The sequence below is a fragment of the Asparagus officinalis genome, chromosome 3 (genome assembly GCF_001876935.1).
Source record: "Asparagus officinalis chromosome 3, Aspof.V1, whole genome shotgun sequence".
Classification (NCBI taxonomy): domain Eukaryota; kingdom Viridiplantae; phylum Streptophyta; class Magnoliopsida; order Asparagales; family Asparagaceae; genus Asparagus; species Asparagus officinalis.
The window spans coordinates 84,257,175-84,270,848 of NC_033796.1; the positions used below are offsets into that span (position 1 = coordinate 84,257,175).

The following is a 13,674-nucleotide window of genomic DNA, read 5'->3' on the forward strand; positions in this document are numbered from 1 at the left end:
CAACATATGACTACTTAAAAATAGAAAAACACCACATTTCTCAGCTCATTTTGAACTACTTTACCGAGTTCTGTATCCAGTTTTACTACTATCAACCAGACAGAATCTGCCTTTCCATAATAGCAACAAGGGATTTGCTCATCATAAATTAATTAACCTAGTTACAAACTTCTAAATATCAAGCTATAAATGTTTGTGTACTTTTATAAAAAAAATTGTTTATGTGCATAAATAGTTGAGGAAAAGCAAACAGATGTCTAACCAACAAACACAAACAAGAGAGATGTTGTGTTTAAATTGTCTTTGTCCAAGGCAACAGGCCGCCAGGAAATAATAAAAATACATGCAAAAAGCATGATGAATTGCTTTTACAAATTTTCGCAACAGATGTTTGCTAGTTTACAATTAGCAAAATCGCATATAAATCTCGACAATTTTTTTTTCAATTTTGTTCCGCTATTGTCCTCTCAAGCTTGATCTCCTCTTCTTCAATGATTGTCAGCTCCTTCATACACTCATTCAGTTTCTTCATGTTCAAGTCTTGTACGTGCTGGGGAGCTTTATCTCTGTACCCAGCAGCAGTCACTATTTGAGTTAAGTCCGCTTGTCGCCTGCAAAAAATAGTGACCGAAAAAATTAGCAGATAAAAAGATTTCGGATGTAAACAAAACCTCCAGTAGAATATTAAAGAGACATTCAAGTCCATGCAGAGAACAACATTGCAATGAAGTTTCATTCTATTATTATAGGTGAATTGAAATGGTAAAAGGTTGCTCAAAGTATTGTTGCAAATTGTTTCACTAAAGATTTTCTGGCAGCATTTTTAGTTAGCTAACAGCAAAAACAAGGCTTCAGAGGAAACAAGCTTTCACTCAATTCATTCTTGATCTTAGAATCAACATTATGAACTCATTCTCCCTCTACTTCTCACTTTCTCAGATAAGCAGCTAAAACTGAATCTCTCAGCCTGTAATACCCTCAGCTCTCATTCGGAATGCTACCAACCTCTTCATGTCCCATGCTATATTTTGTGCTTTCTAAACTATGACAATGAATATGGGGAAACATATAAATTGTTCAGATCTAAGAGTGGAGGATCTGCTAATTTATCATTGTAAACAGAGGGTCACAAAAACTTTGCTCTTGGAATTATCAAATGGATCAACTCTTAAACTAGGAGACTTAGTTAACTGAACATTTTCATGGACAACAAATAGGTGTTTATTTTCTAAAGCTGTTCTTTAAGGGTAAAAAAATTTCCCTCAAATAAGAAAAATCTCACTATGTCCAGCTTAGTAGAGGATCTGCTAATTTATCATTGTAAACAGAGGGTCATGAAAGCTTCGCTCTTGGAATTATCAAATGGATCAATTCTTAAGCTAAGAGACAAATAGATAATTGAACATTTTCATGGAAAACAAATAGGCGTTTATTTTCTAAAGTTGTTCTTTAAGAGAAAAAATTCCCTCAAATAAGAAAAATCTCACTAAGTCCAGCATAGTGGTCTCAAGGCCAATTAGAAATACAAGAAGCCACCCACCCCCTACCTTCCCCCTACCCAAACAAAGGCAAAAAAAATTAAAAAAAAAATAAAGGACAAAAAAAATACTGTAAACTTGTTACAGAAGTGTTATCACCTGTCTCAAAGTAAGCTATTAGATAGCTGAAATGTTTTATGGAAAACAAAGAGGTATTTAATTTCTAAAGTTGTTCTTTATAAAAACTTCTCTCAAATAAGGCACAACTCACTAAGGCTAACGTAATGGCTGAAATATTTCATGGAAAACAAATAGGTATTTAATTTCTAAAATTGTTCTTTATAAAAACTTCTCTCAAATAAGGAAAATCTCACTAAGTCTAACATAGTGGTCTAAACACCTATTAGAAATACAAGAAGCCATCCCACCCCCCTAGCTGCCCCCTACCCAAACAAAGGCAAAAAAAATATATAGAAAAAAAGCACATTTGTTACAGAAGTGCTATCAGTTTTGGATGCCCATGTAATACGTGGATGTGCAAAGCGCCTGTACCTAAGGTAACCCTTGTCTCTTTAATGTCAAACTTCTGTTTTATTCTCAAACTCTGACAGAAAAGGTTCTAGAAAAATAACAAAAACAAAATTTTCAAGTAGCATTCAATATGCTACAGAGAACATTCACAGATATTGACCAGTGGGAACTCACTTTTGTACTTCCTCTTTCATTTTCCTGAGCTTCTCTCGTTCAACTTCAGCATTAAGCTTTCCTTGGAGCTGTAGGTACATAGAGAGACTTTCATTTACGACATCAAAAGCACACCCACGCGGAACATCATCATCCCTGGATAAAACCTGCAAAAGTTCAAATAGGCTCAGAAACAATACTCCATCAAAATTATAGACAAGAGAGATGCTGTACAAGCCATTACGGCCAAAACACCTTAATTTTGCAAGGAACCTGTCTTTAATTTGTATGGAAGGTCAGAAATTTTTTGTTTCAATGTCTGACTACTCTTCAGGGTACCGCTATCTAAAATCTCAACAATTTTGAATTAGAATATAGGAATTTCAACATCAATATCTTAAGTGAATATCAAATTTTCTAATGTTTTTTAAACATTATCAAGGATTTTTCACATGTATATAGTTACTATTCAAAGGAATCACCTATTTCACCTCGGCCTTTGACCACAAATCACCTTGTTTATCAAATTAAGTTAACTTTTTTTATCCACTACCCCCATGTGTGAATCCTGGCTCAGTTCCTCGCCACACAAATCATGAAGATAATCAGAATTTCCAAATATTAACAGTTTAAATTTATCTACTGCTTGCATAATGGCCAGACAGTAAAGCTATTAACATTTTATCAAAATTTCACTATAGACACATACATGAATGGAGGAATGCTTCAGGATGATGTTGTCCATCGAATCAAATAGGAATGGTTGAAATGGAGGAGTGCTTCAAGAGTATTAGGTGATCATAGATTATCTATGAGTCTGAAGAAAAAATTCTATACGACAATTATATGACAAACAATATTCTATGGCTCAGAATATTGGGTAATTAAAAAACATGTAACAGAAACAAGAAGGTTACGATGGTCTTGTGAGTATACACTAAAATATATGATAAAAAATAAGTGCATCCGTAGTAAATTAACTGTTGCTCCTATTGAGGATAAAATAAGAAAGAATCAACTAAGATGGTTTGGTTATGTATAACATAGACCTCTTAATGCACCGATTAGAAAAAGTGATAATATTATAAATAATAGAGGCAAAAAGATCTAGAGGTAGACCTAAGAGAACTCGGTTAAAAACAACGAAGAAGGATATGACAATGGTTAACTTGACGAAAATAAAGGCCAACTATCGAACGAAATGAAAGAATAGGCTTCATTTAGCCGACCCGAAACATTCAGGATAAAGGCTTTGTTGTTGTTGTCGTTGTCGTTGATGTTGTTGATCTAGTTGTTGTACACATAGGGGAAAAATAAAAAGGTTAAATCAGAAAGAAAAATAGGCTGCAAAATAGGCCCATGTACTACTCTACTCAGCAAAATCTCATGTCTATGGAAAATTATTGTAGTTATTTTATCTGTATGAGGTCATACCTTTAATGAAGATAGAGAAGCAAGAGTTACGATCTCAAACTCATAAGCTTTAATAAGTTTAGCAATATCATCTGCTCCACAAAGTGCAAAAGCTGCACGTCTGAGGAGAAAACAAAATGAGATTAAAGCATTTTCCAAAGAGATAAGTATCTCAAGATAACACTGCTAGCCAAAAAAAGAATGGATCGACTGACAAAACCCTGGATACCTCTCGTTCTTGTCACTTTGTGGGCGAATCGATCTAAGTTTTCTCACTGCAGAATTAACAACTTCCATGTCACTTTCAATTTGTTCATTGGTCCATGCCTGCAAATGTCATATAGCAACACAAAAAAAATTGAAACTTCAAATTTTTTTCATAGATTATCATTAAATGGTCATGGGGAAAAAATTCTGTAGATTCTCAAAGGAAGGTTATCAAACAGCATTTACATTTACAACTGAAGGGTATTCTGATATCATTATTGATTCTTTCCTCTCAGTTCCCTTTGCTTGGGGAAGTCGTTGCCACAGTTCCTCAGTAACAAAAGGCATAAATGGATGGAGTAGACGCAAACCAGTGTCCAGACATACCCACAGGGCATCCCTAGCAGCTGATCTTTCAGATTCGAACTTTGATTCGTCAAAGAAATAGGGCTTGATAGCTTCAATAAATACATCACAAAGTTGTAACTGCCACCATGCATATACTGCAGTAGATGCATCTGAGAATTTATATGCTTCTAGAGATGATACAGTTTTAGCTACAGCTTTGTTCAGGGAAGAAAGTATCCACTTGCAGATAGATGGCATTTGATCTACCGCAACTGCCGCAGGAGGAGCATAATTATCTCCTAGCTTACTCATAGCAAAACGTATAGCATTCCACAATTTATTACACCATTGTCTGTATCCAACCACCCTTAGAACATCCAGGTTTATTTTATCAGACTGCAGAAAACAAAGAAATCACTTAGTTTGTAGGTGTTAAACTATAGGCGAAAAGAAAACAACAAAAATCATAAACTATAGGCGAAAAAATGAAAAATAGAGGGTATAGGAAAGAACCTGGGCTGTATAGGAGATAAGAGCAAACCGGAGGGCATCAGCTCCACATTCAGCAATACCATCCTTGAAGTCCTTTTTCTGGCCTTCTTTAGCTATCTCCAGTTCTTTAGGGTCTAAATTGCCCTCCTCAAGCCGTTTGTGAAGGCCTTCTAGTGATATACCATTTATTACTTCAAGCGGATCAATAACATTACCAAGAGATTTGGACATCTTCCGACCATGGGCATCTCTGATCATAGGATGCAGGTAAACCTAAATATAAAAAAGCTTCAGCTAGCTCGTTTTGGCAAAACAAACCCCATAAGGGCTTTTGAACGCATAAACGAATTTATATGCCACATGGATTAAAAGATTGAAGTAAATCATTAAATTAGTCATAGATGTTGATAGAACTAGCTTCAAACCAATCAAAGATTGACCCCAGTTTTAGGATGGGGAAACGTGCTTCCTCATAACAATGTTGTATAGAAATCGTCAAAAAGCTAATTTCTTAAGATAATCCAACTTCAAGCTTATTAACTAAGCCCCCACCCTACACACATCCACCCATATATATATAAGATGCAGCTAGTTTTGCTAAATGAGCTACCAAGAGATCGCATGTGATGAGGCTCGCCATTTTTATCACATCATAAGGTGTGGGCCTCACACTTCAATCCTTTGTAAACTCAGTTTGCTAAATGAACTACCACCTCACAGCCATAAAATCTTACCATGTATCCATGTATGTGTTGTTTGGGGTTGGGGGGTGTTAGTGTGTCTATAAGCATGTATCTATTGGGGGTGGGGGGGTGTCTGTAAGCATGTATCTATCTATCCCTTCATCTGTATCTATATACGTACACACATACATGCACACACCCACACCAGATGTTGAGGAAATGAGCATGAGGTGGCAGTTCATAATACTAGATGAGATGCCAATCTATAGATTAACCATGAGGCTCCCTACTAGTCATATCAGAGAAGGGACTTCATTCCTATCTCAGTATCTCTTAGTAGCTTACTTTCTCTAAATGAGACAATCTCTCTCATACGCACATGCACACATATATAAAGTAATTGTTAAAGAATATATTATGGAGATCTATAATGTTATAGTTATATTAGTAATAATATATTTAGAGTATAAATTAGAGCTTTGGTGATTGAAAGATATTATGAATGTAACTAAGAAAATATTGTGATTAGGTAATCGTGTTTAGTCTCACATTGACTACACAATAAATTGTTATTGTATCTCTATATAAAGGGGAATATTTATAATTTTTAAAATATGAATGAGAATCTATAATATTTTATTAATTAAGATGGTATCATAGCCACGCAAACCCTAGCCTCCACAATACCCTAAATCCTCACAGACCCTAGTCCCCCAATCCCTCAACATCAAATTCCTCCCTCTGCCTTACAACCTCCCTTCTTTACTATGACCGATCACCGTGAGTAGTGTTGCGGTAATTGTTCACTATGAACAGTGCCGCAAATTCTTATCCGTCCTGTTTTCGATGGCCTTGTTGGTGATCAAGATTGTCATCATTTATAACAGTAGTCATCCTCGATGTATATGTTCTCACATCGCTTGTACCGCCTCGCTTTCCCTTTGTTCATCGTATACTCAACTTGTCGATTCATTACCTACTCAACTTGTCGACACCATCACCATCACCACTTGTATTTTAGAAACCTTATATTTTAGAAACCTTGACCACCATTAGCTACCAGAAAAAAAGATTTTGATTGAATCAGTATTTGGTTTGGAGTCTGGTTCAATGAAGGTTATTTTCTCGGCTTTATTTGTTTGATGGATCCCTAAAAAGGAATCATTTGTTTGGTTGATCCCTAGAGAGGATCGTTCTTTTGGTTAATCCGTGAAGAGAATTGTTTGTTTGGTTAATCCGTAAAGAGAGTAGTTTATTTGGTTGATATGTGAAGAGGGTCGTTTATTTGATGGATCTCTAGAGAGGATCGTTTTGCTCGGCGAATTCCTGGTGATGATAGTTTGTTTGGTAGTTCTCTGGTCGATCTGTGAAGAAGATCGAGGCATCGCATTTGGTGATTTCAGTTCAGTTTGTTTGTGGTGTAAGACATTCAATTAGAAGACTAAAAGATAAAAACAACTACAATGAGAAAGGTCATACAAAAGATTTTAACATTTTAAGTCGTGTCATAAATTAGAGTGAGTACATCTTGTTTGTAACAAACCGGACATGTATAATATACATGCTCTAACTTGAGGGGGAGTGTTGAGAAATATAGTATAAAAATCCATAATGTTATAATTATATTAGGAATAATATATATATATATATATATGACTACACAATAAATGTTTTGTTATTGTATAGCTATATAAAGGAAAATAGTTGTAGCTTTTTAAATATAAATAAAAATCTATAATATTTTATTGTTTAACAATAATGATAGAGTGAGATGATGGGGTAGAAAATTTAAGATGAGTCAAGTAACTATTGAATGTTAATTACTGCTTAAATCTCACTCAAAACTCAACTCCCCTTTCTTCACTATATCTTTATTCTCTCAAGAACTTCATCTCGAGTCTTCTTTATCCATAAAGTAACAATAGAGTGAGATGATGGACTAGAAAATTTAAGACGAGTCAATTAATCTTGACCATTGGATCTTAAATAATGCTTGAATCTCACTCAAAACTCAACTCCCCTTTCTTCACTTATCTTTATTCTCTCAACTTCATGCCGAGTCTTCTTTATCCACTATAGTTTGTTCCATTCTCATTAGTTTTCATGATCAAACATTAGTGTTAATAAAATCCCTCTATATAGTCCTCTTCATAGATGTCTGAAACGTGTATCACTAACTCACTATATCGAACTACGACCCAAGTTCAATCCTATATCGAACCACGACCCAAGTTCAATCCTCCCGGAACATGGCAGACTAGCGAATTGGGTCAAGTTGCAACATGATCTGATTCGCCACCTACGGTACCCGGTCTAAATTCAAAAGTTAATATTTTTAAAAGAAGCAACCATTTTCGAAAAAAATAAACAAAAAAAGTGTACCTTAATTGCAACTTCATAATTCTTTTACCAACATTGATTCTTGAATATGACTCTTGCAGAAAATTGTACACTAAGCCATTCAAATCCTATATTTAAAATTGAACCTAAAATGTACTATGTTTCCTAGCTTACCACATAAACTATACCCTTGTACCTAATTCCTCATTCTGTTGTATCGCACCACCTTCCTGTTGTGCTACAATGTTTTATTTACCTCAACCATTCTCCAAATTAGTTTTTTCCATTCTCAATAGTTTTCATGATAAAATATTTGTGCTAACAAGATTTGCTCTTTCCGAGCAAAAGAAGAAAACTAAGATGAGTCAAACAAGGGGCAATGCCAAGGGCGAAGGGCATGGTCGGAGGCAAGGGTGCAGCGAAAGGAATTGAAAGAAGTGAAGAGGGGGTCTCAGTTGCAGTGGATCGAGGAAGTGTTGATCTTTGAATGAAATCCCTAACATGGATTGAAATTCATTGGCTAAAATTACACGTCTTATTTTAAATTTAATCAGCTCAACATCTCAATGTCTCATTACTACATACGTATGTACCTACGCATGTACATACATACATGCATGCATACATAACATACATACACACAGATAAAACATTCAGAGTAATGATAATAGTGAGATAGTGAGCTCGTTAAATTTAAAGCAAGCTAAGTAATGTATTATGGACAGTTAGATCCCAATCAATGATTGGGGTCTCATCTAGTTTATCAGAAACTTAATCAAAGATTGAGGTCTTGTCTAGTTTATCAGAAACATATATGCAGAGAGAGAACTGATAGGATGAGATCCTAAGCTCATTAAATTTAAACCTAGCTGAGTAATATGGATAGTTAGGTCACAGTCAATGATTGAGGTCTCATATAGTTTCTCAAAAACTTAATCAGCCCCTCTTTCTCAACTTCTTTAGCCCAATCCCAAATTGTGTTCTCTTGCTCGCTACTACGTTGTATCCATTGTCTTCGAGTACTCTCCGCATACTATACAATTTCAAGACTATAAAGCTTCAAGATGAGTTTAGTGCAGAACATATAAGATCACTCTACTTCATCAGTATATGCGAGCCTTCTGCAGCAAAGGAGTCTTCTTCTTCATTCCCCACCTTCTTTTCCCTTAGTGTTGCCCTTAACGGTGATACAAAGGAGAGCTAGTGCCTCGTTTTAGCCAAGACATAAGCTTTACACCTCTGAGATCTCACGCGGATCGACGGGGTTCTGTTTCCATATCCCTTATTTCACAAAACCTCCTTGAACCTCCTTGAATATTTGAAACACTCAGCAAGCATGATGTTCTTGGCATGGGCTAATGTAACGTTTTACCTACTTATTGTTATTATTATTATTATGATAAGGACTAAATTATGCTGATGACCACCTGACTGTTTTCCATGCGTATTGTTATTATTATTATTATAAGGACTAAATTATGCTGATGACCACCTGACTGTTTTCCATGTGCATCGATACTTTAAATATTAGTTTATCAATAGGCAATAATTTTTTTACCTTTCTAAAGGGCACATCGCCTCCTAGTTTCATGCCCAGCATCACCATGCGGGCCACCCAGAAGAAAAGGATGTCATGTCCAGTTTCTAGAACTGATGTCGGATAGAACGTCTTAAAATCTTCTGTCACATCAGGCCAACCGAGTACAGATAACGGGAAAATACCGGATGAAAACCATGTATCTAAAACATCTGGGTCTTGAACAATGTCAAACTTTTTTCCTGGGAACAAGCGGTTGGCCTCGGAAATTGCTTCCTCTTCATTCCTTCCAACTACCCAGTGATTATTGTAAGAACCAATATCTCTAAGCTGGTCATCATCCAGTGTTACATACCAAGCAGGAATTCGGTGACCCCACCAAAGTTGTCTTGAAATGCACCAATCTCGGATATTCTCTAGCCATCTAAAAAATCCAAATGTATAAATAACTAAGCAACGAAGTCAAAAATCAGTGTGGCAGAAATGCTAAAAGAATAAACATCTTAATTAGAAATTTAAAAAAATACCTCTTCCACTCAGCTTCATATTGCTTCGGGATAATCTCAATTTTCTTCTCTTCTTTGCTTATAACGGCATCAAGAGCTGCCTTTGCCATGCTATTACAATCAACAAACCACTGAGGTTTTACCATTGGTTCCACAACATCATTACTTCTCGAACATATACCAAGGTTCATGTCATTCTTCTGCGCACCTCTATATAGTTTCTGATTCACAGAAAAGACATTCTCAGTAATAATTTGGAACTATTACAGTAGGGTCATTTGGTAAGAAGGGAGATTAGCAAAATACTTTATTTTAAAATTAATCATATCGCATTATAACTGGAGTGCCAGAAATCATCTATTCATCAAGTGAATATTGGGATAAGAAGGTGAAATAGGTTACTGTAACTATTCCAATAGGTCCACAAAAAGTGTTGCCCGGATCTCATGGCCCTATAGTGCAGTTTCAGGTACAAAGATATTCATATGAGGATAATAAATGAGACAGGCAGTAGATCTAAAGGTTTTAGATGCTGATACTATTTCTGTAGAAAACAATTCAACCCATATATGATATATTTTATAGTTGATCAGTCAGAAAAGCTAATAAGCAGCTTTCTCATATGACGCTGTTATATGATGATGCATGATTGATCAAAAAAATAAAGGGAAATAAAGTAAAAACATAAAAGCATTCAATGTATTTTGAAGGCGTTTAAATTGCGATTTGATGTAATCAAGCGATCTGAAAAGATTAGTAGAATAGAGATATTTCAAATTCTTCAGCAGTTCTATGTATGAAAAGGGGAAATTTTACAAAGTAAACAAAAGTCGATCTGCGCTTCGGGTTAATACAGTGCAGTAGAAAAATTGGCTGCAAGAAAAAAACCAAAATAAATTTGGATGTCGTTTTTCTTTAATCAAGAACAATGAAAACAAATGCTAGAAGATAGAAAGAAGGTTGAACAGATATTATAATTAGATGTCAGTGTCTACACAATAACCATGCGAAACTTCAGTAGGATGTATGCATTCGTTTATTCCAAGTATATCCAAAAAAACATTGATACAATATAATTTCAGTTCACTTATTGTCTTTGTGGCTCTCTTAATTGCTAACAACTCAGGAATAAAGTCATAAATATTCAAGAAAAAAATGAGGAACTACTGAAAAATCACTTAGTGGCATTGACAATAAAATTGCCAGTAACAACTAATACCTTCTCCTCAAAAGCTTCAAACCACCACATCAGCTTTAAATCGTGGCAATCCCTTCAAAACTCTGGCCCCCATTGCTATTTATCTTTCATTCATCATAAAATATGATAAACTCAGATATGGCGGGCTTTCCACACTTTCAAAACATTAGGACGATTGAGCTGGAGTAATCTGCAAAAAGAAAGAAAAAAAAGAAAAGAAAGAAATAAGCTAAGTAAGAAAAACAGCAATAAACATAGCCAGTATAATATATGAATCAGAAGGCAAATATTAGCAATCGATAATTTTTTGTTGAAGTTGCACATAGTTCCCTGCCTGAATGTGACCATGCATACCTTAACAGCCGTCCTGTCCCAAATTAGCAATCAACCAAGGCATATCATCACAGATTATTGGGACTTTCCTCTTATTGAAAGGATGTTATGCAAATTTCCCATGTAGATGAGAATATCGGAATCTTTTGAATGTATAGGCAAAATTGCCAACATCACCGAGCATCGTTTCTATTCTGGTGGTGGTCAAGCAACAATTCTCGCCTAACCCTTCTCAAGGGATAGGCAAAAGATGTCAAAACTCCGAACTGAATAGGAGCTTCATACCAGGAATTCTTAATAGAGTCGCTCTTGATTTCAATGATGACAACCTAATAAAATAATACAAGTTAAGTCGACTGTTAACGATATAACAGAAGTAGTATATATTTCAGTTAAAGATAGGCTTGAGAAATTCAAGTATGACGCTCTGATATCAGATATTGCTTTCTAATGTCAATCCCAGTTTAACAACGCGATGATCGCCCCTGCAAAAGTAGACAACATTACAAGAAGTCGTCGATGATGCCAAAAGGAAGCAAATATAGAACACACCCAAAAGAAGCAAAAGAACGAAGTTAATTTGCTGCAATCTGACTAATTGTATAGTAAACCAAAAGGTCACCTAATTTTTTAAATTCTAAATATCTAACTGATTCGGTACAATCATCGAACTAATTATCGAGATCCCCACATAGACTAATATAAGACCTAATTAGTGAGATCCCACATAGACTAACATGAGAACTAATTAGTGAGATCCGACAGACTATAATGAGAATGCCTACATTCCCACAAAAATGTCAAGATTCTAACACTACTGGCATGTTTTTAAAAACCGTCAGCCGATAGGTCCCAAACATCAATCCTCATCCATTTGCAAATGTTAAATACTTCAATCACTGTCGTATAACGCCCAATCCTCATCAAACTTCTTATAGCAAAGCATTCATTTTGAATGCTTATGCAAACCAAAAACAAAAACAAAAAAACAAAGCTATATATATATATATAATATAATATATATATAATATATATATATTATATATATATATAAATAATATATATATTAATAATATATAATATATATATATCAGTAAAGTATGATTACAATACAAAGTATATAAATATTAAATACCAAAGTTCAAAAACTAAACTAAGCAAACTACAAAAAAGCCTAAAAATAATAATACAGCACCAACCTACAAGGAGAATAAATCTAGAAGATCATATTGAACCAATTTATGTGATATTCTTCTATTTTATGTTGTTAAGTATTGGCAATCTAGAAGAAAGTGCCATGACGAATAAGCAATACGAAATGAGAAGGGGCACAGAGAATTTATGGACATAATTCAAATACCAGGGGGGAAAATATAAATATCAATCATTGAGACCAAGATATTTCTTCCGCTATGGACAGTTTTGATTCCAGAATTTACATGTAAACAAAAATTCAACATTATATTATTTCAATCAATCTTGAAGCTAAACCCAAATAACAAATCATAAAGCCTGGACAGACTTAATTTCAACAATTACGAGAAGAGAGTTAACAAAGGAATTGTGTTCACAATATATTGCCGCAAGACCAATTGTTTATAAGCTATGTAAACCAGGACTCAAGATCAGTTAATTTCTAAATTATCTGGAAATACACCCGGATCAGAATGAAGTCGGCAAACATATTGCATCAAAATATAAAGAGAATTAATGAAACAGAAGAAAGTCCTCACTAAGAAAATTAGTGTAGCAAAGAAAATTCATAATTAAGGTGACAAAGACTTAAAATTTACTATAAAGAAAACTAAGATATTCAAAATAGCCCTTGTCACAACAATTCTACAAGAGATGTGATCAGCAGACAGCTGCAGACCTATAATTAGACCTTCCACGTAAACCGACAAAACGCCTCTATTAACGCCTTGGCATCTCTTACTATCCATGAGTGAAACACTTGATAAAAAGTTGAACAAACAAATTTAGACATGGGAGTTATATGAAATGTTAATACTTTGAAGATAAACTAGCAGTTTTCGGCACAAACAAATGATTACCTCACGAGAACCAAGATCAATGAGAAGCTTCCAAGCCTGACGTTCTTGTTCAATTATGGTACCTCCATAACCAATTGTTTTCCAATTTTCCAAAACCTATTAAAAGCAGCACAAGTTTGTATCCAATGAAAGTTGGAGTGATCAAAAGCCTATGTCAAGATAAATATTCTTGTAGAGGTAAATATCAATGTTTGAAAATAATTGATAGCAATCGATGTAACCCTAGCTTCTCGATCAGGTGAAAGAGCATACCGCATAACATAAGAGCATATGTTACATGCTTTGTTGTTTTGTAGATTAAAAACATATAAATATATCGCACATAATAATTTATAAATGGGAGCAATGAATCCAAAAAATAATCAGATTGAAATCGTAATAAAAGTTCCAGTAACTATAAA

General features: G+C 34.7%; 1 protein-coding gene across 1 annotated transcript; it reads right to left on the reverse strand.

Annotated features, from left to right (window-relative positions):
• LOC109834411 (valine--tRNA ligase, mitochondrial 1-like) lies at nucleotides 204-9,905 on the reverse strand. The gene is made up of 8 exons (XM_020402425.1): nucleotides 9,710-9,905; nucleotides 9,204-9,606; nucleotides 4,644-4,895; nucleotides 4,029-4,526; nucleotides 3,805-3,902; nucleotides 3,597-3,696; nucleotides 2,184-2,329; nucleotides 204-611 (listed from the first exon to the last, which is right to left on the reverse strand). Exons 1-8 carry the CDS (start codon nucleotides 9,877-9,879, stop codon nucleotides 443-445), a joined length of 1,836 nt encoding a protein of 611 aa, XP_020258014.1. The 5' UTR covers nucleotides 9,880-9,905; the 3' UTR covers nucleotides 204-442.